The sequence below is a fragment of the Rhinoraja longicauda genome, chromosome 4, assembly GCF_053455715.1.
Source record: "Rhinoraja longicauda isolate Sanriku21f chromosome 4, sRhiLon1.1, whole genome shotgun sequence".
Lineage (NCBI taxonomy): Eukaryota > Metazoa > Chordata > Chondrichthyes > Rajiformes > Arhynchobatidae > Rhinoraja > Rhinoraja longicauda.
Genome location: NC_135956.1, coordinates 70,302,580 through 70,323,697, shown reverse-complemented (window position 1 = coordinate 70,323,697; position 21,118 = coordinate 70,302,580). Strand labels below are relative to the sequence as shown.

Genomic DNA, 21,118 nt, shown 5'->3' with positions numbered 1-21,118 from the left:
ATTGGGTAGATTGCCAGAATCTCTTGCCCAGAGTACAGGAATCGAGGACCAGAGGACATAGGCTCAAGGTGAAGGGGAAAGATTTAATAGGAATCTGAGGGGTAACTTTTTCCACACAAAGGGTGGTGGGTGTATGGAACAAGCTGCCAGAGGAGGTATTTGAGGCTGGGACTATCCCATCGTTTAAGAAACAGTTAGACAGGTACATGGATAGGACCAGTTTGGAGGGATATGGACCAAGCGCAGGCAGGTGGGACTAGTGTAGCTGGGACATGTTGGCTGGTGTGGGCAAGTTGGGCCGAAGGGTTAATTTCCACACTGTATCGCTCTATGACGTTATCACTCTATCTCTCTTTAAGTTTATTATATTGTTACAGAGTACTATGTTTACAATTTCTGCTGTGCTGCTACAAGAATGTCATTGTTCTGTCTGGGACATATGACAATAAAACACTCTTGACTTGACTCTTAAATTACATGGTTAGTACAAGGGCTCCCTGATCTATGGAAACCCGACTTTATGCAATTTCTCCAAAAATGTTTTTCAAAGAAATCTAGCAAATAATGTTAAAAGGTTATAATGTTTCCACTGACAAACAGATACAGTATAATCCCACGTTAAGGATGGCTTGCCTTTCGAGAAAACCGTCTGTAACACAATTTTCCATAACACAAATCTTGGAAAAGGTACAGAGAAGATTTTCGAGGATGTTACCAGGACTCGAGGGTCTGAGCTACAGGGAGAGGACAGGTTTAGAGGGACATTGGCCAAACACAGCCAGGTGAGTCTTTTGTAGATGGGGCATGTTGGTTGGTGTGGGGCAAGTTGGGCCGAAGGGCTTGTTTCCACACTGTATGACTCTATGACTCAATCTAAACCCTTCTCCTTTCCCCCCCCCCCCCCCCCCCCCCCCCCCCCCCCCCCCACCATCCCACATGCCCCCAACGGTTCCCATGTGGAGATCGAGAGAAGCATTGATGGGAATGTAGCAAGAATAAAAGGAAATAATGTAGTTTAATTCAAAGATTCCGCAGGGTAACAGGCCCCTCGGCCCACCATAATTAAACTAGACCAAACGTCTTTCATAATTTTATAAACTTCTACCAGTTCTCCCCTCAACTTCCAATGTTCCAGTGAAAACAATTCACATTTGTCCAAAATCCACTCATAAATGAATATTAGTTAAATGTTAGTTATTTTCAGACTGTATTGGTACAACTGCATTAGTAATAATGTCACCCCAGTCTCTCTGTATTAGTTACTGAACATTGTTCAGTATAATAATTTCATACAAATACTATATCTGGATTACAAATGCAACTCAAAGTTCGACAAACAACAGCTAAAATATTTCCAAACATTAAATAGACTGTGCTGATCAATGGAATGTTTAAAGTTAATCTAGTTATGTTCCTGACTGTGAAAAGTATTTTTTTTTTCCAAGGGTAGAGGAATCCAAACAAGAGGGCACAGACTTAAGGTGAGAGGGGAAAGATTGAAGGGGGACCTCAGGGGCAACGTTTTCGTTCACAGGGTAGCCCGTATCTGGAATGTGCTTTCAGAGGAGGCCGATACAATTACGACTTTCAACAGTCCTGAGAGAAGTGTTGACAGGCATAAATAGGGCAGAACGTTCTCTCCTAGGATAGAAATATTAAATACCTAAAGGTGAGAGGGGCAAAGTTTAAAAGAGATGCAAGTTTTTTTTGACGCACAGAGGGCGGTGGGTGGGTGCCTGGAACGGGCTGCCATGGGTTGTGGTGGAGACAGATACGATAGTGGCGTTTAAGGTAGGCACTTGGATATGCAGGGAGTGGAGGGATATGGATTATGTGCAGGCAGATAATAGTTTGTCTTGGCATCATGTTCATAAGCGATAGGGGCAGAATTAGGCCATTCGGCCCATCGAGTCTACTCTGCCATTCAATCATGGCTGATCTATCTTTCCCCCTCAACCCCATTCACCTGCATTTTCCCCGTAAGCATTGACACCCATACTAATCAAGAACCTGTCATTATATTCAACACAGACGTTGTGGGCCGAAGGGCCTTTTCCTGTGCCACACCTTTCTATGCGTCGGAAGGAACTGCAAATGCTAGTTTAAACCGTTCCTTCTAATCAAAGAAGCTGCCTGTCCCGCTGGGTTACTCCAGCATTTTGTGTCTATCTGTACCTTTCTATGTTCTATGACATTTGGACAGATCGGTAGATTGGAACGGTTTGGAGGGCTGTGGGTCAAATGCAGGCACATGGGACTAGTCCAGAATACCAACTTGGTCAGCATGGAAAAAGTGGGCCGAAGGGCCTACTTGCGTCCGGTGCAGCTCCATGACAGATACAATGAAAGGTGATCATCAATTCACGCTACCCACAGCAAGTCTGGGAGTCTTTGGGCAATGGAAAATCGGCAGCCATTCACAAACTTTCTTGAAACTTTAGAGATTCAGTGCTCTCCATAATGTTTGGGACAAAGACCCATCATTTATTTATTTGCCTCTGTACTTCACAATTTGAGATTTGTAATAGAAAAATCACAATGGTTAAAGTGCACATTGTCAGATTTTATTCAAGGGTATTTTTAGACATTTTGGTTTCACCATGTAGAAATTACAGCAGTGTTTATACATAGTCCCTCCATTTCAGAGCACCATAATGTTTGGGACACATGGCTTCACAGGTGTATGTAATTGCTCAGGTGTGTTTAAATGCCACCTTCATGCAGATATAAGAGAGCTCTCAGCACCTAGTTTTTCCTCCAGTCTTGCCATCACCTTTGGAAACTTTTATTGCTGTTTATCAACATGAGGACCAAAGTTGTGCCAATGAAAGTCAAAGAAGCCATTATGAGACTGAGAAACAAGAATAAAACTGTTAAGAGACATCAGCCAAACCTTAGGTTTACCAAAATTAACTGTTTGGAACATCATTAAGAAGAAAGAGAGCACTGGTGAGCTTACTATTCGCAAAGGGACTGGCAGGCCAAGGAAGACCTCCACAGCTGATGACAGACAAATTCTCTCTATAATAATGAAAAATCCCCAAACACCTGTCCGACAGATCAGAAACACTCTTCAGGACTCGGGTATGAATTTGTCAATGACCACTGTCCACAGAAGACTTCATGAACAGAAATACAGAGGCTACACTGCAAGATGCAAACCACTGGTTAGTTGCAAAAATAGAATGGCCAGGTTACAGTTTGCCTCTGCACTCCAGAATTTGAGATTTGTAATAGAAACAAACACATGTGGTTAAAGTGCACATTGTCAGATTTTAATAAAGGCCATTTTTATACATTTTGGTTTCACCCTGTAGAAATTCTTCTGTCATCAGCAGTGTTTATACATAGTTCCCCCATTTCAGGGCACCATAATGTTTGGGACACAGCAATGTCATGTAAATGAAAGTAGTCGTGTTTGGTATTTTGTTGCATATTTCTTTTTTTTTAGATTTTTTTTTAGATTTAGAGATACAGCGCAGAAACAGGCCCTTCGGCCCACCGGGTCCGCGCCACCCAGCGATCCCCGCACATTAACACTATCCTACACCCACTAGGGACAATTTTTACATTTGCCCAGCCAATTAACCTACAAACCTGTGCGTCTTTGGAGTGTGGGAGGAAACCGAAGATCTCGGAGAAAACCCACGCAGGTCACGGGGAGAACGTACAAACTCCGTACAGACAGCACCCGTAGTCAGGATCGAACCTGAGTCTCCGGCGCTGCATTCGCTGTAAGGCAGCAACTCTACCGCTGCTCCACCGTGCCGGACCTTTCTTAGCACGTAATGACTGCTTGAAGTCTGCGATTCATGGACATCACCAGTTGCTGGGTGTCTTCTCTGGTGACGCTCTGCCAGGCCTGTATTGCAGCCATCTTTAGCTTATGCTGGTTTTGGGGGCTAGTCATCTTCAGTTTTCTCTTCAGCATATAAAAGTCATGCTCAATTGGGTTCAGATCAGGTGATTGACTTGGCCACTCAAGAATTGACCATTTTTTAGCTTTGAAAAACTCCTTTGTTGCTTTAGCAGTATGTTTGGGATCATTGGCTTGCTGTAGAATGAACCGCTGGCCAATGAGCTTTGAGGCATTTGTCTGAACTTGTGCAGATAGGATGTGTCTATACACTTCAGAATTCATTATGCTACTGCCATCAGCAGTTGCATCATCAATGAAGGTAAATGAGCCAGTACCTTCAACAGTCATACATGCCCAGGCATAGAAGAATTTCTACAGGGTGAAACCAAAATGTATAAAAATGGCCTTTATTAAAATCTGACAATGTGCACTTTAACCACATGTGTTTTTTTCTATTACAAATCTCAAATTCTGGAGTGTAGAGGCAAATAAATTAATGGTGGGTCTTTGTCCCAAACATTATGGACGGCACTGTATTTCAGGGCGACACAGTGGTACGGAGTTTGATTGTTCTCCCGTGACCACGTGGGTTTTCCCCGGGTGCTCCGGTTTCCTCCCACACACCTCAGATGTTTGTAGGTTAATTTGCTTCAATAAAAATTGTGAATTGTCCCTAGTGTTTGTAGGATAACACTAGTGTGCGGGGATCGCTGGTCGGTGCAGACTCGGTGGGCCGAAGGGCCTGTTTCCGCGCTCTATCTCTAAAGTAAATGTGCTGAGACTTACGACGAAGCTGGGATTTATTTCCCGGTCCACGGTGCCGGTGATGTTTAAATCACCGGTGCGGGAATCGATCACAAACAGCCCCACCGGCGGTTGGTCCGCACCCGGCCCAGTTATGAGGTAGGTGATCCCACCACCCAACCTATCTTCGCCGTCCGAACGGATCTAAAGCCAGATAAATAACACAGGAGATGTTATTGTGTCCATAACGTCAACGTGTGTGCGGGGGGTGAGTACTGCCCCAACAGCGGCAAAGCAGCTCAACGCACCCCCCATGGATGGGAGCTTCAACCTGGGACTACATTTTGTCTTCTCTATATTAACTTATTAACTTTATTTATATGCTGTAACTGTAATTCTTTTTTATGCACAATCCGCAGGCATTGCCACTTTCATTTCACTGCACATCGTGTGTGTGTATGTGACAAATAAACTTGACTTGACGGGGGGGGGGGGGGGGGAAGGGAAGTGAGAGAGAAAAAGAAAGAGAGAGAGAGAGAGAGAGAGAGAGAGAGAGAGAGAGAGAGAGAGAGAGAGAGAGAGAGGGATAGAGAGGGAGAGAGAGGGAGAGAGAGAAAGAGAAAGAGAAAGAGAAAGAGAGAGAGAGAGAGAGAGAGAGAGAGAGAGAGAGAGAGAGAGAGAGAGAAAGAGAGAGAGAGAGAGAGAGAGAGAGAGAGAGAGAGAGAGAGAGAGAGAGAGAGAGAGAGAGAGAGAGAGAGAGAGAGAGAGAAAGAGAGAAAGAAAGAGAGAGAGAAAGAAAGAAAGAGAGAGAGAGAGAGAGAGAGAGAGAGAGAGAGAGAGAGAGAGAGAGAGTCCAAGATGCTGAAATTCAAGATACCGAGGGACTGAGAGTCAGGAAGAGTCTGTTTCCAAGCTGTATCTGCAAACTAAACTAAAGAGTTCAATGTTAGTAATGGTGAGTTCCAGATTTCAATGTTAGTCACAGTGAGTTCTCTCTGTCTCTGTCTCTGTCTCTGTCTCTGTCTCTGTCTCTGTCTCTGTCTCTGTCTCTGTCTCTGTCTCTGTCTCTGTCTCTGTCTCTGTCTCTGTCTCTGTCTCTGTCTCTGTCCCTGTCTGTGTGATTGCTGCTGTAACCGGGAGGATATGGTCAACTCTGCAGCCTCGCGTTCACAGGCTCTGAGTCAATGTGACGGCGGCTTACGATGGCGATGGGGTTGTGCATGGGCGGCTCGTGCTCCCGGATGTCGATGGGAGGGGAGACCCACTCCCTCTTCTGCCGGGCCCTCTTTGGTGGAAACCGGATAACTTGGGCGTTTCTCCTCGCACGCTGCATAAACAGAGCAAAAACAGTGCTTTAGCTTGGCAGTGCCCCATGCATGAATTTGGCAGATCATTAACTGGTATCCAGAGAACCATTGCCCACTGGCGCCTTTACTTTTTAGTTTAGCTTGGTTTAAAGTTACATGTACCAAGATACAGTGAAAAGCTTTTGTTGTGTGCTAACCAGTCAGCGGAAAGACAGTACATGACTACAATCGAGCCGTCCTCAGCGTACAAATATAGGATAAAGGGAATAACGTGGATAATAGTGCAAGATAAAGTCCAGTAAAGTCTGATTACAGATAGCCTAAGGGTCTTACTTGCTCTGTTGGAGCTACGGCTGCACACTCAAGCGACACAGGACATTTGGCGGCACAGAGTCACTGCTGGTAGTGCCACTGCCTCAGCGCCAGAGACCAGGGTTCGATTGTGTGGAGTTTGCATGGTCTCCCTGCGACCACGTTCTCACTGTGACCACGTGCCCCATATATACTTGTCCTACCTTCCTGCATTTCAATAGATAGACAATAGGTGCAGGAGTAGGTCATTCGGCCCTTCGAGCCAGCACCGCCATTCAATGTGATCATGGCTGATCATCCAGAATCAGTACCCCGTTCCTGCCTTTTCCCCCCATATCCCTTGATTCCGCTAGCCTTAAGAGCTCTATCTAACTCTGTTTGAATGCAGCCGGTGAATCGGCCTCCACTGCCTTCTGAGGCAGAGAATTCCACAAATTCACAACTCTCTGGGTCCATATCCCTCTAAACCTGTCCTATCCATGTACCTGTCTAGATGTTTCTTAAACGTTGTGAAAGTACCTGCCTCAACTACCTCCTCTGGCAGCTTATTTATCTAATTGATATTTAGTTGTTTTTTTCCCCAAGTCACAATGGAAACCCTACGAGGAATGGGCCCAACTTGGTCTAGTCTATTACTAAAACTCTCATCTTGTATATTTGTGGGTGTGTTTATTAGTATATTTGTTTTCGATATATAGTACATGAAAGCATGACAATTTTAGGCCTACCTTACTCACAATTGGCCTGCGGTTCAAATGATTATTACATTTTAAATTTTTTCAAACAAAACACTTTTTAAACTTTAATAAATTTGATTGCCTCTCCCACCTCCCCCCCCCCCCCCCCACGTGGGGACCGGCTGGTCCTGATTGGCTACCTTCGTGTTTGACCTCACAACCGGGCCTGTTGATCTAATAGTTACGTAAGATGGCCGCCGGATCCGCACGTGCGCAGTTGGGGCAGGGTTCCCGCTCGGAGGGGGGCGGGACCCACCAGAGTGACGGGAGTAGAGGCCAATGAGGGTGGGGGGGGGGAAGAGATCCTCACACTTGCTTGAAAATGCCATTACTTCTATACAGAACCTTACGGATTCCAGCAATAGTCCAAGAGTCAGCTGTAATTCTACACATTGACTGCTCAGCTTAGGAACCAAAGGCAAGGCTAAATATTATATCATGAGTGGGGGGGGGGGGGGGGAAGGAGAGAGCTCTCCTGCGCACAGGGCCGGAGACTGAGTGGCTCACCCTCACCTTTCCTCTCCCCCCTCGGCCGCCCCCGGCCCCAGGGGAGTTTTAAGGGGGGTTGAGGGGGGATGGAGTGGGTGGGTGTCGTCAGTTGGGGGAGGGTTGCCGGGCCCAGAGGAGATTTGGACGGAGGGTTACAGGAGAGATGACTATATTATTATTATATTACTAAATGTATGTGGGTTTGTGTGTTTGTGCTTATATTTGTTCTGGAATGACCGCCAAAACAGTACATGATAGCGCAACAATTTTAGGCCCACCCTACTCACCACTCCCCCGCGGTCTCAATAAATCAAGTTTTATTACTTTTTAAAAACAATTAACCTAATAAACTGTAATAAATGCGCTACCGCCTCTTCCCCCCCGCCGGGAGGACCAGCGGGAGGACTGGCGCCCGTCCCGGTGTGCCCCACGCCTGACCTTCCTCCCATGGTGCAGCACGGCAGCAGAAGGTCCAACAAGATGGCCGTCGCCGCCGACCTGCAGGAGAGGTTTCGGGCCCACAGCTCGCTTTGTCCACACGGGGCCGAGGTGCGTGGCTCCCTCTCCTCTTCCCTGACCCCCCTCGCCCGCCCATGGTTCCGGGGGATTCTTCCCACCCGGCAACGGGTCCATGGATCGTCAGTTGCGGGAGAGTTGCCCGCAGGAGAGGTTAATATGTATGTTTCCTAAGAGTGGAGGGGGGGGGAGGGGAGGGAGGAGGGGGAGGATAAGGGGAGTTGAGGGGGGAGAGGGGGTGGGGGGGGGGAGGGGAGGGGAGGGCCAGAGAGCCCCTGACAGTGGAGGGGGGGGAGAGGAGGGGTGGATAAAGGGGGTTGAGGGGGGATGGAGTGGGTGAGGGGGGGGGGGGGAAGAAGGTAAAGGAAGGTAAAGGGGGGTTGAGGGGGGATGGAATGGGTGAGGGTGGGGAGGGGACGGTGCTACACCAATGCAGGTGAGCTTTGGGCCCTAACCTCCCTGCCCGGCAATGGGTCTACGGATCGTCCGTTGGGGCAGCGTTGTCGGGCCCACTGGTAGATTTGGACCCAACGGTTCCAGGCCCGTCTAGTTTAATCTTAAAGCTGCGGCCTTAAGTATTTGTGAAAAGTTCTGATAGGAAAGGTTGGACAAACGTACCAAAAAACCCCACGAAAAAGTGCTCGCGTAACTCAGTAGATCAGGCAGCAGGGACAGGTTGGGCCAAAGGGCCAGTTTCCGTGCTGTATGACTCTGAATCTATTACAGGGCATAGTTTTAAGGTCACGTCACTAACCAGCGAGACTGTGTATGAATGCTTGATCGAATTAATTTAGCAGCTAATCAAGTTTTTAGTTTCACTGCGTGAATGGATTGCACCTGGGTAAACAGATCGTATCAGTGGGAAGGGCAGGAATAGAGACATAAGTCATGCAGCGTGGAAACACGCCTTTCGGTTCAACCTGCCCACGCTAACCAAACTATGCCATCTACACTCATCCAACCTGCCCGCATTTTGCCCATATCCCTCTAAACCTGTCCTGTCCATGTACCTGTCCAAATGTCTTTTAAATGTAGTTCATAATATCTGCCTCAACCACCTCCTCTGGCAGCTCATTCCATTACTGCGGAAGATGGCGGCGCGCACGGACGCAGCGGCTCACAGCTCTCCCTTTCGGTGCGTTTTATGTGTGTTATCTGTGTTATGTCTGTTAGTCAATTTTAGTCATGCAAACCAGGAAAATCAGGCAAATCCTACCTACAACCGAAAGGACCTTCTGATCATCGGATTCCAGTGCAATCGGGACCTTGTGCACGAATTTCCACACCCGCGAAATATACCGGAAGAGATAGCCAGGACACCGGGCGCTCCGTGGATAGTTGTCGGCGTGAACAGGCGTCGCAGGCGGAGGAGAAACAGGAAGCAAAAGCGAGGATGCCGGTCCGGTATACTTGCCAAGCTAAAGAGACAGCCACACAAACCACCGCTACCCAGCATGTTTCTCACCAACGCCAGATCCATCATCAACAAAATGGACGAACTAAAACTACAGATATCAGCAAACAAACTCGTGGAGGACTGTTGCATTCTCTTAGTAACAGAGACATGGCTTCATCCACTTATCCCAGAAGGAGCCATTGAGCTAGCCGGGCGTACAGCGTTTCGTTGGGACAGAAACATCGACTCCGGTAAGAGCAAGGGGGGGGGGGTTATGCATTTACGTGCACAACAGCTGGTGCACTAACATCCAAATCATAGATAGCCACTGTTCTCCTGATCTGGAGTCCCTAACAGTTAAATGCAGGCCTTTTTACCTTCCTCGCGAATTTACAGGGGTTATAGTAACAGCAGTCTACATCCCACCGAATGCTAACGCTAGCACAGCTTTAGGCTACCTGCTCGGTGCAATAAACTCACAACAGAGCACATATCCAGAAGCAGCCCACATCATAGCCGGGGACTTCAACCATGCAGACCTAAAGTCAGTTCTCCCGAAACTTGAACAACACATAAGATGTGCTACCAGGGGGAAAAACACACTAGACAAGGTTTACTCAAATATTAAGAAGGGTTTCAGGTCAGCACCACTACCACACCTGGGGCAGTCAGATCACCTGTCCATATTCCTCTAACTCCAGCATACACCCCACTCAGGAGGAAAGCTCCAGTCAGCATAAAGACTGTTAAGACATGGCCTGAAGGAGCTTCCTCGCAGCTGCAGGATTGCTTCGAAAGGACCAACTGGGATATTTTTGAGGATCAGGACTTGGAGGAGTACACATCAACTGTACTTTGCTACATCCAAAACTGTGTTGACAATGTCACCGTCGACAAACGCATCCGGTTGTATCCCAATCAAAAACCCTGGATGACAAAGGATGTCAGGTCTCTCCTCAAGGACCATAACACCGCCTTCAGGTCTAGTGATAGAGCTCTATACAGTGCTGCTAGAACCAACCTGAAGAGAGGCATCAAGGATGCCAAAGCGTCCTACAAGAGGAAGATTGAGGACCACTTTTCCAACAATGACCCACGGCGGGTATGGCAAGGCATCCAGCACATCACCAACTACAAGACCAGCAACCGCACGACTGCCGACGGCGACGCCTCGCTGGCTGAGGAACTTAACTGTTTCTTTGCTCGTTTCGAGGTGAAAGCTACAGTGGCAGACATTACACCCTCTCCAGCACCTGACAGCAACACCTTCACTGTGCAGGAGTATGATGTTAAGCGCGTGCTCAGAGCAGTGAATCCCAGGAAAGCTGCAGGCCCCGATGGTGTGACGGGCAGAGTGCTGAGGGAATGTGCAGACCAATTATCTGAGGTCTTCACAAAAATCTTCAACCTGTCCCTTTTAAAATCCACCATCCCTCCCTGCCTGAAGTCCGCCATAATCATCCCACTGCCGAAAAAGTCTGTCATCAGCGGTCTTAACGACTACCGTCCGGTAGCACTCACACCGGTCATCACAAAGTGCTTCGAGAGACTGGTCCTGCAGCACATCTAGTTATTGACACGGTTAATTCAGAGATGAGGGCCCTGAACTTAAAAGAAAGGAGACTTAAGGTATGAGACGGGAATTGGCTGGGATAGACTGGCAAATTATACTTAAAGGGTTGACGGTGGAAATGCAATGGCAAAGATTTAAAGACTCCAAAAATTGCTCATCCCTGTCTGGCGAAAAAATGAAATGGGGAAGGTGGTGCAACCGTGGCTAACGAGGGAAGTCAAGGATAGTGTTAAATCCAAGGAAACGGCATATAAATTGGCCAGAGGAAGCAGCAAACCGGAGGACTGGGAGAAATTTAGAACTCAGCAGAGGAGGACAAAGGGGTTAATTAAGAGGGGGAGAAAAGAGCATGAAAGAAAGCTTGCGGGAATATAAAAACTGACTCCAAAGGCTTCTTTAGATATGTAAAAAAGATAAGTTTAGTGAAGACAAATGTAGGTCCCTTACACTCAAGGGAGGAACTGAAGGGAATCCATATTAGTCAGGAAATGGTGTTAGGGAAACTGTTGAGACTGAAGGCAGATAAATCCCTTGGGCATGATGGTCTGCATCCCAGAGTAGTCAAGGAGGTGGCCCTAGATAAATCCCTTGGGCATGATGGTCTGCATCCCAGAGTAGTCAAGGAGGTGGTCCTAGATAAATCCCTTGGGCATGATGGTCTGCATCCCAGAGTAGTCAAGGAGGTGGCCCTAGAAATCTTGGAAGCATTGGGTGATCATTTTCCAATGTTCTCTTGACTCTGGATCAGTTCCTGTGGACTGGAGGGTAGCCAATGTAACCCCACTTTTTAAAGAAAGGAGAGAGAGAGAAAACAGGAAATTATAGACCAGTTAGCCTTACATCGGTAGTGGGGAAGATATGTGAGTTGATTGTTAAAGATGGTATAGCAGTGCGGGACCTTATCAAAGGCTTTCTGAAAGTCTAGATACACTACATCCACTGGCTCCCCTTCATCCATTTTACTTGTCACGTCCTCAAAAAGTTTCAGAAGATTAGTCAAGCATGATTTCCCTTTCATAAATCCATGCTGACTTGGACTTATCCTTTTACTGCTATTCAAATGCACCGTTATTAACTCTTTAATAATTGTCTCCAGCATCTTTCCCATGCCCCTTGCATGCGCGCTCAGTAGACTATGTCTATACAACTGCTAATCGGGGATGATATGTCAAAGCTCGGCTGGACTGTTTGGAAGAAAATAATTTCACAGTGCTTTGCACTTCACACATGTGACAATTGAATCCACTCTCTTCCTGGACTTTAGTCATGACTACATCGCCGGAAGTCTTATCCATGAAAGCCCTGGGATGGGCAGGAGATTACGGTCATGTGCTGTGGAAACCTGTCTCCTGTTTACCCAGGAGACATTGGAGGTTGGGCAAATGATCCATTCTCTCCCCAGTAGACACACCCTGGCAACTGAACAGTGGCGCAGCGGTAGAATTGGTGCCTTACTGCGCCAGAGACCTGGGTTCGATCCTGACTACAGGTGCTGTCTGTACAGTTTCTACATTCTACCCGTGACCACATGGGTTTGCTCCGGGATCTCCAGTTTCCTCCCACACTCCAAAGACGTGCAGGTTTGTCGGTTAATGCACTTCTGTAAATTGTCCCTAGTGTGCAGGACTTGTGTATGGGTGAGCGTAGGAGGGCGTGGACCCTCAGTTGGCAAAGGGCCTGTTTCCATGCTGTTTCTCTAAACTAGACTAAGTGGTAGAGTTAACAAACTTAGTAGAGTCAACCATTTCAGGATTCTTGACATTTCAGGTTGGGACCCATCTTCAGATTGATTGTAAAGGGGCGGGAGGGGAAGAAAGGTGTAGAAACATCAAAGCCAGCCTCCCACCCACCTTCGACCCACACCAGTTTGCCTACAGAGCAAATAGGTCTACAGGGGATGCCATCGACACTGCTCTTCACACTGCACTGACCCACCTTGAACACCAGGGGAGCTATGTGAGGATGCTCTTCCTCGACTTCAGCTCTGCCTTTAACACGGTCATCCCGAGCAGACTGGTCACCAAACTTTCCGACCTTGGATTTTCCTAAACCATCTGCCAATGGATCAAGGACTTCCTGACCAACCGCCCCCAGACCGTCAAAATAGGCCCTCACCTCTCCTCCACCATTACACTGAGCACCGGCTCACCACAGGGCTGTGTGTTGAGCCCCATCCTTTACTCCCTCTACACTCACGACTGCGCCCCCACCCATCCCACCAACACCATCATCAAGTTCGCGGATGACACGACTGTGGTTGGACTCATCTCAGAAGGAGATGAGACAGCCTATAGGGATGAAATCCAAAGGCTGGCAGCATGGTGTTCAGTGAACAATCTGGTCCTGAACTCCTCCAAAACAAAGGAACTTATAATTGACTTTAGAAAAACCAGTGGAGATTACGACCCACTCTACATCAATGGGGTCTGTGTGGAAAGGGTACCAGCTTTCAGGTTCCTGGGTACGCACATCGCAGAGGATCTCACCTGGTCTACCAACACCATCACCACAGTAAAGAAGGCACAGCAGAGACTCCACTTCCTGAGGATCCTCAGGAAAACCAACCTGCAGGAGAAGCTCATGTTGTCCTTCTATCGCTGCTCCATTGAGAGTGTGCTGGCATACTGTATAACCACATGGTATGCCAGCTGCTCAGAAAAGGACAGGAAGGCCCTTCAGAGGGTCATCACGACGGCCCAGAAGATCATCGGCTGCTCACTGCCCTCTCTGGAGCACCTGTTCAGCCTACGCTGCCTCAGTAGAGCAGGCAAAATAATAAAAGATCCATCCCACCCCGGCCACCGTCTGTTTGTTCATCTGCCCTCTGGTCGACGTTTCAGGTCGATCAAATCCCGAACAAACAGACTTAAGAACAGTTTTTACCCCAGGGCCATACGAGAACTGAACACTACCTTTGCACTAGGCAACACTAAAAAATCTTTGTACTTAACATAATTGTATTTAATTGTATTTATGTATTTATTTGTTTTTGCATTTATTGCATATATGTTTGTACGCACCGTCAGGATTGGCTATTTTTTTAATTTCGTTGTACTCGTTGCAATGACAATAAATGAATATTATTATTATTATTATTATTATTATTATTAAAGGAACTGCAGATGCTGGTTTACACCGAAAATGGACACAAAATGCTGGAGTAACTCAGCGGGTCAGGCAGCATCTCTAGAGAAAATGAACAGGTGATAGACAATAGGTGCAGGAGGAGGCCATTCGGCCCTTCAAGCCAGCACCGCCATTCAATGTGATCATGGCTGATCATTCTCAATCAGTACCCCGTTCCTGCCTTCTCCCCATATCCCCTGACTCCGCTATCCTTAAGAGCTCTATTTAGCTCTCTCTTGAATGCATTCAGAAAATTGGCCTCCACTGCCTTCTGAGGCAGAGAATTCCACAGATTCACAACTCTCTGACTGAAAAAGTTTTTCCTCATCTCAGTTCTAAATGGCCTACCCCTTATTCTTAAACTGTGGCCCCTTGTTCTGGACTCCCCCAACATTGGGAACATATTTCTTGCCTCTAACGTGTCCAACCCCTTAATAATCTTATACGTTTCAATAAGATCTCCTCTCATCCTTCTAAATTCCAGTGATGTTTTGGATCGAGATCCTTCTTCAGACCCAGAGGTATGGAAGGGATGATAAGCTGGGCTGGGCGAGAAGAGACACTGGACAAAGCATGGCTGGTAATGGCACCCACTCTCTGTCCTGACCTTCCTCTCTACCGACACGAAACATCACCCATCCATGTTCTCCGGAGATGCCACTGTGCCACCCTTAAGTGATACTCACCGGGCAACCTCAACTGGGCACCTGGTTCACAAACCAACGACAATCTCACCACCTTCCTTCTCACCCATATGGCCAAGACCCATAGACATTCGAGTTTACATTGGTTTGGTTTAATGTCACGAGTACCGAGGTACAGTGAAAAGCTCTGGGTGCAGTGAAAAGCTCTGGGTACAGTCACAGAGACAGAAGAAATTGTACTGAAGAAACAGGTAATAGCAGAGAAGTTAAGTTTGTATTTTGTAAGTTTGCCTTTATAAAAGGAGACAAATCTCCCAGAAATAATGAGGAGCCCTAGGTTTAGAGTGAATAAGGAACTCAACAAAATTAACAGAAGGATGAAAATTAGTATTGGTGGAATTAAAGGCGATATATTGTCAGGCCTTGATAACATGTGTACCAGATGTCTGGAGGCGCGAGAGACATTATTGGTTGTCATCTTCCAAAATTCCACAGATTCTACAACAGTTCCCACAGATCACAAAATAAGGTCCCTGATCCAAGATGGCGCCCAGGCCAGGCGACTGTGTGTGTGCGAGTCACAGAAGTGGATCTGCAATCACGCATTACAATCGCTCCACCTTTTAAATCTCCGACAGCAACATTTCTCTTTATTCTGTATCTGTACATCGTGGACGGCTCGATTGCAATCATGTATTATTTTGCCGCTGACTGGTTAGCACGCAATAAAGCCTTTCACTCGGTACATGTGACAATAAACTAAATTCTGGGTACAGTCAAAAGCTTTGGGTCCATCAATCTCTTACCTCTGTCCTTGAGGATATTAACAGGACATCCACCGTCCATGTTTCACCAGTGTCCAAATCAGCCGCCCGCACTTCAAACTCACGGTTCGCTTCCATAAGTTGAGTCCGTGTTGCAAATATGGATCCGTCGTTGTGCACTTCAAAGTCACCGTTACTGGTGCTCCACCGAATGTTTTCCCCCAAACCACAGTCACGAAGCGGAACTGGATGTAGGAAGGTACAAATACAATCCATCAACACCAGACTCCACACTATTGACTCCGTCTATACTTCATGCTGCCTCGGAAAAGCAGCCAACATAATCAAAGATTTGTCCCTGTACCACCCCGGTCATTCCTTCTTCTCCCCGCTCCTGTCCAGCAGAAGGTACAGAAGCTTGAAAGCGCGCACCACCAGACTCAGGAACAGCTTCTTCCCCTCTGTTATCAGGCTTCTGAACGGTCCTTCCATAAGCTAGGGCACTGACCGATTCACCTCTACCCCATTGCGGACATTGGACTATGGAATTGATGCGCTACAATGCTGAGAACTATATTCTGCACTCTGTATCTCCCCCTTTGCTCTACCTATTGTACTTGAGTTTGACGATTGGATTTATGTATGGTATATCTGATCTGATTGGATCGCATGCAAAACAAAGTTCTCCACAATGTCGCAGTGCGGGTGACGATAATCAACTTAAACCTAAACCTACCCCAAAGCACACGAATATCCACTGAACCAGTAAATTAGTTTAGTTTAGAGATACAGTGTGGAAACAGGCCCTGCGGTACCAAGGATCATGCCTACACTAGTTCTATGTCATCCCAGTTTCACATCCTACTCACTAGAGACAACATACAGAAGCCAATTAACCCACAAACCCGCACTCTTTGGAAGATGGGAGGAAACCGGAGCACCTGGAGAAAACCCACGCTGTCACAGGAAGAACGTGCAAACTCTGTACAGACAGCACATGAGGTCAGGACCTGCCCCCCTCTCCTACTATCCCTTTGTCCTTTCTACTCCCTCCCATCCACTTCCACCTATATCCTACCCCTCTGGGTTCACATTTCACTCCTCTTCTCTCTGTTTATCCTACACCCCTTTGTCTTTTCATCTCTGGCCTTTGACCATGCATCAACCCCACCCCCCCCCACCTTCACCTGTATCCACCTATCACTCACCACACTTTGTCCTTCCCCCACCTCTTTTCCAGTTTTCTTTCCCCCCCTACTACAATCAGTCTGAAGAAGGGTCCCAATATGAAACGCCACCTATCCATGTCTCCAGAGACGCTGCCTGACCCACTGAGTTACTCCAGCACTTTGTGCCTTTTTTGATTTTGTGATAATGACAATCTCCATTCATGGTTTTAACCACTATTGGAAACAATCTCTCTGTATCCACTCCAAAGATCACAATCCCATCACTTTACAACATATTATATAGATAGGGAATTTTGCAGAGAAGATTTACAAGGATGTTGCCAGGAATCGAGGGCCTGAGCAATAGAGAGGTTGGGCAGTTTGAGACTATTCCTTGGAGTTCAGGAGGATGAAGGGTGATCTTATAGAGGTGTACAAAATCACGAGGGGAATAGATAGGGTGAATGCACAGAGTCCTTTACCCAGAGTAGGGGAATCAAGAACCAGAGGACAAACTTTAAGGTGAGAGGTGAAAGATTTAATAGGAACCTGAGAGGCAACTTTTTCACACAGAGGGTGGTGGGTATATGGAACGAGTTGCTAGAGGTAGTTGAGACAAGTAATATAACATTTAAAAGGCACAAAGCACTGGAGTATGTATGTATAGTACAGAAACAAGCCGATTGGCAGAAGAATATGGATAGGTAACGTTTTGAGTTGAGACCCTTTTTTAGACTGAACAGAACGTATCTGAGTTTCCTTGGTAGGTATATAGAATGAGCTGCCAGCGGAGGTAGTTGAGGCAGGTACTATCACAACATTTAAAGCACATTTGGACAGGGAGATAGATAGGACAGGTTTAGAAGGGTATGGGCAGGTGGGAGTGGTGTAGATGGGGCAACTTGGCCGGTGTGGACGAGTTGGGCTGAAGGGCCTGTTTCCCTGCTGTATGACTCTAACTCTAACCACAGTATTGGGACTTGCAAGGCAATTGCTTGCTCATTGGGGAGGGTGTGAAGAAACACAAGGTGCTTTGTAGGTCTATGTAAACAGCACCTCCGACATCAGTGATTCACTCACCTGTCAGAACCGCTTGGCCTTTGGTAACTTGCGGAGCGAGAAACGTCTTAACTTTACTCCTGGTGAAACCTCTTTGGCAGTCGCACCGTACAACTGCGCAGTAGATCTGGAAAGAGAAGACACACGTTCAAAGGTCTACACAAAATGCTGGAGTAACTCAGCAGGTCAGGCAGCATCTAGGAGAGAGGGAATGGGTGACTTTTCGGGTCGAGACCCTTCTTCAAAGGTCCACAATTCTTCCTGAGACAGCATATACACCGATGAGCCAAAACATTATGACCACCTGCTGTTGGTCCTCCGTGTGCCGCCAAAGCTGCACCGACCCGCCGAGGCATGGCCTCTGCAAGACCCCTGAAGGTGTCCTGCGGTATCTGGCACCAAATCATTAGCAGCAGATCCTTCAAGTCCTGTTAGTTGCAAGGTGGAGCTGCCGTGGATCGGACTTGTCGATCCAGCACATCCCACAGATGCTCAATCGGATTGAGATCTGGAGAACTTGGAGGCCAGGGCAACACCGTGAACACTTCATCATGTTCCTCAAACCATTCCCGAACAATGTGTGCAGTGTGGCAGGGCGCATATCCTGCTGAAAGAGGCCACTGCCATCAGGGAATACCATTGCCATGAAGGGCTGTACCTGGTCTGCAATAATGTTTAGATAGGTGACACGTGTCAAATTGACGTCTACAAGAATGGTCGGACCCAGGGGTTCCCAGCAGAACATTGCCCAGAGCATCACATTCCTTCCACCGGCTTGTCGTCTTCCCACAGTGCATCCTGGTGCCATCACTGCCCTCGCACATCGATGAGCCATGGGCGCCCAACACCCTGTCGCCGATTTGTGGTTTGTCCCTCCTCGGACCACTGTCGGTAGGTACTCACCACTGCTGACCGGGAGCACCCCACAAGCCTTGCCGTTTCAGAGATACTCTGACCCAGTCGTCTGGCCATAACAATTTGGCCCTCGTCAAAGTTGCTCAGGTCTTTACTCCTGCCCATTTCTTCTGCATCCAACACAACTTCAAGGAAATGACTGTTCATCTGCTGCCTAATATATCCCACCCCTAGACAGGTGCCATTGTAACAAGATAATCAATGTTATTCACTTCACCTGTCAGTGGCCATAATGTTTTGGCTCATCGGTGTACATGTAACACCTTATTCTGGTCTCTCACCAGCTGAGTTCCTCCAGCATTTTGATCTCCATTTGGCTTTAGGTTTATTATTGTCACGTGTACAGTAAAAAGCTTTGCTTTGCATGCTATACAAACAGATTAGATAAAACTATTTATACATGTTGTGGCACGATGGTAGAGCTGCTTCGATCCACACCACAGGAGCAGCATGTACAGTGTTTGTACGTCCTACCTGTGACAGTGTGGGTTTTCTCCAGGTATTGTGGTTATCCTCCCACATTAAAAAAACATGCTGATTTGTAGGTTAATTTGCTTCTGTAAATTGTCTCTAGTTTGCAGGATAGAACCAGTGTACCGTCAGCATGGACTCGATGGGCCGAAGGGCCTGTTTCCACGCTGTATCTCTGAATCGAATAGATTCTAGGTGTAGCACTTTATTCTGTGTTCCGACCAGCTGAGTTCCTCCAGCACATTCGTCTCAGTTCAGTTTTAAGTTTATTAATGTCACATATACTGAGGTACAGTGATAAACATTGTTTTGCAGGTTATCCAATACGATCAGATATACGATACATAAATGCAATCAGTTACAAACTCAAGTACAATAGGTAGAGCAAAGGGGAAGATACAGAGTGCAGAATATAGTTCTCAGCATTGTAGCGTAAGAAGTCTGAAGAAGGGTCTCGACCCGAAACGTCACCCATTCCTTCTCTCCCGAGATGCTGCCTGACCTGCTGAGTTACTCCAGCATTTTGTGAATAAATCGATTTGTACCAGCATCTGCAGTTATTTTCTTACGCTACAATGCTGAGAACTATATTCTGCACTCTGTATCTTCCCCTTTGCTCTACCTATTGTACTTGAGTTTGTAACTGATTGCATTTATGTATCGTATATCTGATCGTATTGGATAACCTGCAAAACAATGTTTATCACTGTACTTCAGAAGGAATGGGTGACGTTTCGGGTCGAGACCCTTCTTCAGTCTGAAGAAGGGTCTCGACCCGAAACGTCACCCATTCCTTCTCTCCCGAGATGCTGCCTGACCTGCTGAGTTACTCCAGCATTTTGTGAATAAATCAGCATTGTAGCGCATCAGTTCCAGAGACAAATTCTGAAGGAGAGTCCCCACCTGAATTGTCACCTATCCACGTTCTCCTGACCTGCTGATGTTAATCCAGCACGGTCTTTTTCTGTAAACCAGCAACAGCAGTTCCTTGTTTCTCAACAAAGTCCAAAGTCCGCAATGGAGTAGAGGTGAGTCGGACTATGATAGCTTGTGGAAGGACCGTTCAAAAGCCCGATAGCAGAGGGGAAGAAGCTGTTTCTGAGCCAGGTGGTGCATGTTTTCAAGCTTCTGTACCTTCTGCTGGATGTGAGCGATGCACCATATTGAGATCACAGGCGCTGGTAGCCCCTTGAAACGCCCACTCGCGCTAACCTGTCTGTCACCCAGAGGGGCGAAGAAGGAATGATCAGGGGTGGAACAAGTCTTTGATTATAGAAACAAAGAGCAGCAGATACTGGTTCATACCAAAAATAGAGAAAAAGTGCTGTGCTGGAGTTACTCAGTGGGTCAGACAGCATCTCTGGAGAAAAGAGATGGATGACGGGTTGAGACGCTTTGATTATGTTGGCTGCTTTTCCGAGGCAGCGTGAAGTGTAGATGGAGTCGATGGTGGGGAGTCTGGTCTGTGTGATGGACTGGGCTACATCTACAACTCTCTGCAACTTCTTGCGGTCTTGGGCAGAGCTGATCCCAAATCTAACTGTGATGCAACCCTAAACTGTGATGCTAAACTAAACTATCCGATGGGTGCATAAGTTTGTAAGAGAGATTGGAGATTCCAAATGTTCTCTGTCTCTTGAGGAAGTAGAGGTGCTGGTGTGCCTTCTTGTCATCCGCATCAATGTGGTTGTCGGGTAATATTAACGTCATAGAGTGGTACAACCCCTTCAGCCCAACTTGCCCACATTGACCAACATGTCCCATCTACACTAGTCCAACCTGTCTATGTTTGGCCTATGTCCCTCCAAACCTATCCTATTCATGTACCCGTCTAAATGTTTCTTAAATGTTGCAACTACCTCCTCCAGTAGCTCGTTCCATACATCCACCAACCTTTGTGTGAAAAGGTTATCCCTCAGGTTCCTCTTAAATTTTCCTCCCCTCACCTTAAACCTATGTCCTCTGGTTTTTGATTCCCCTACCCTGGGTAAGAGACTCTTTGTGTCTACCCGATCTATTCCTCTCATGTTCCTATAC

The 21,118-nt window shown here is 47.1% G+C and overlaps 1 protein-coding gene across 1 annotated transcript in view; it reads right to left on the bottom strand.

The window, feature by feature from the left end:
• LOC144593035 (desmoglein-2-like) overlaps window positions 1-21,118 on the bottom strand; it is a 39,714-nt gene that overhangs the window by 16,211 nt on the left and 2,385 nt on the right. Inside the window, exons 2-5 of the mRNA XM_078398447.1 lie at window positions 17,717-17,822; window positions 15,510-15,712; window positions 5,805-5,930; window positions 4,646-4,807 (exon numbers count right to left, since the gene is read on the bottom strand). Of these exons, the coding sequence (XP_078254573.1) occupies window positions 4,646-4,807; window positions 5,805-5,930; window positions 15,510-15,712; window positions 17,717-17,822 (597 nt within the window). The remainder of the gene's footprint in view (window positions 1-4,645; window positions 4,808-5,804; window positions 5,931-15,509; window positions 15,713-17,716; window positions 17,823-21,118) is intronic.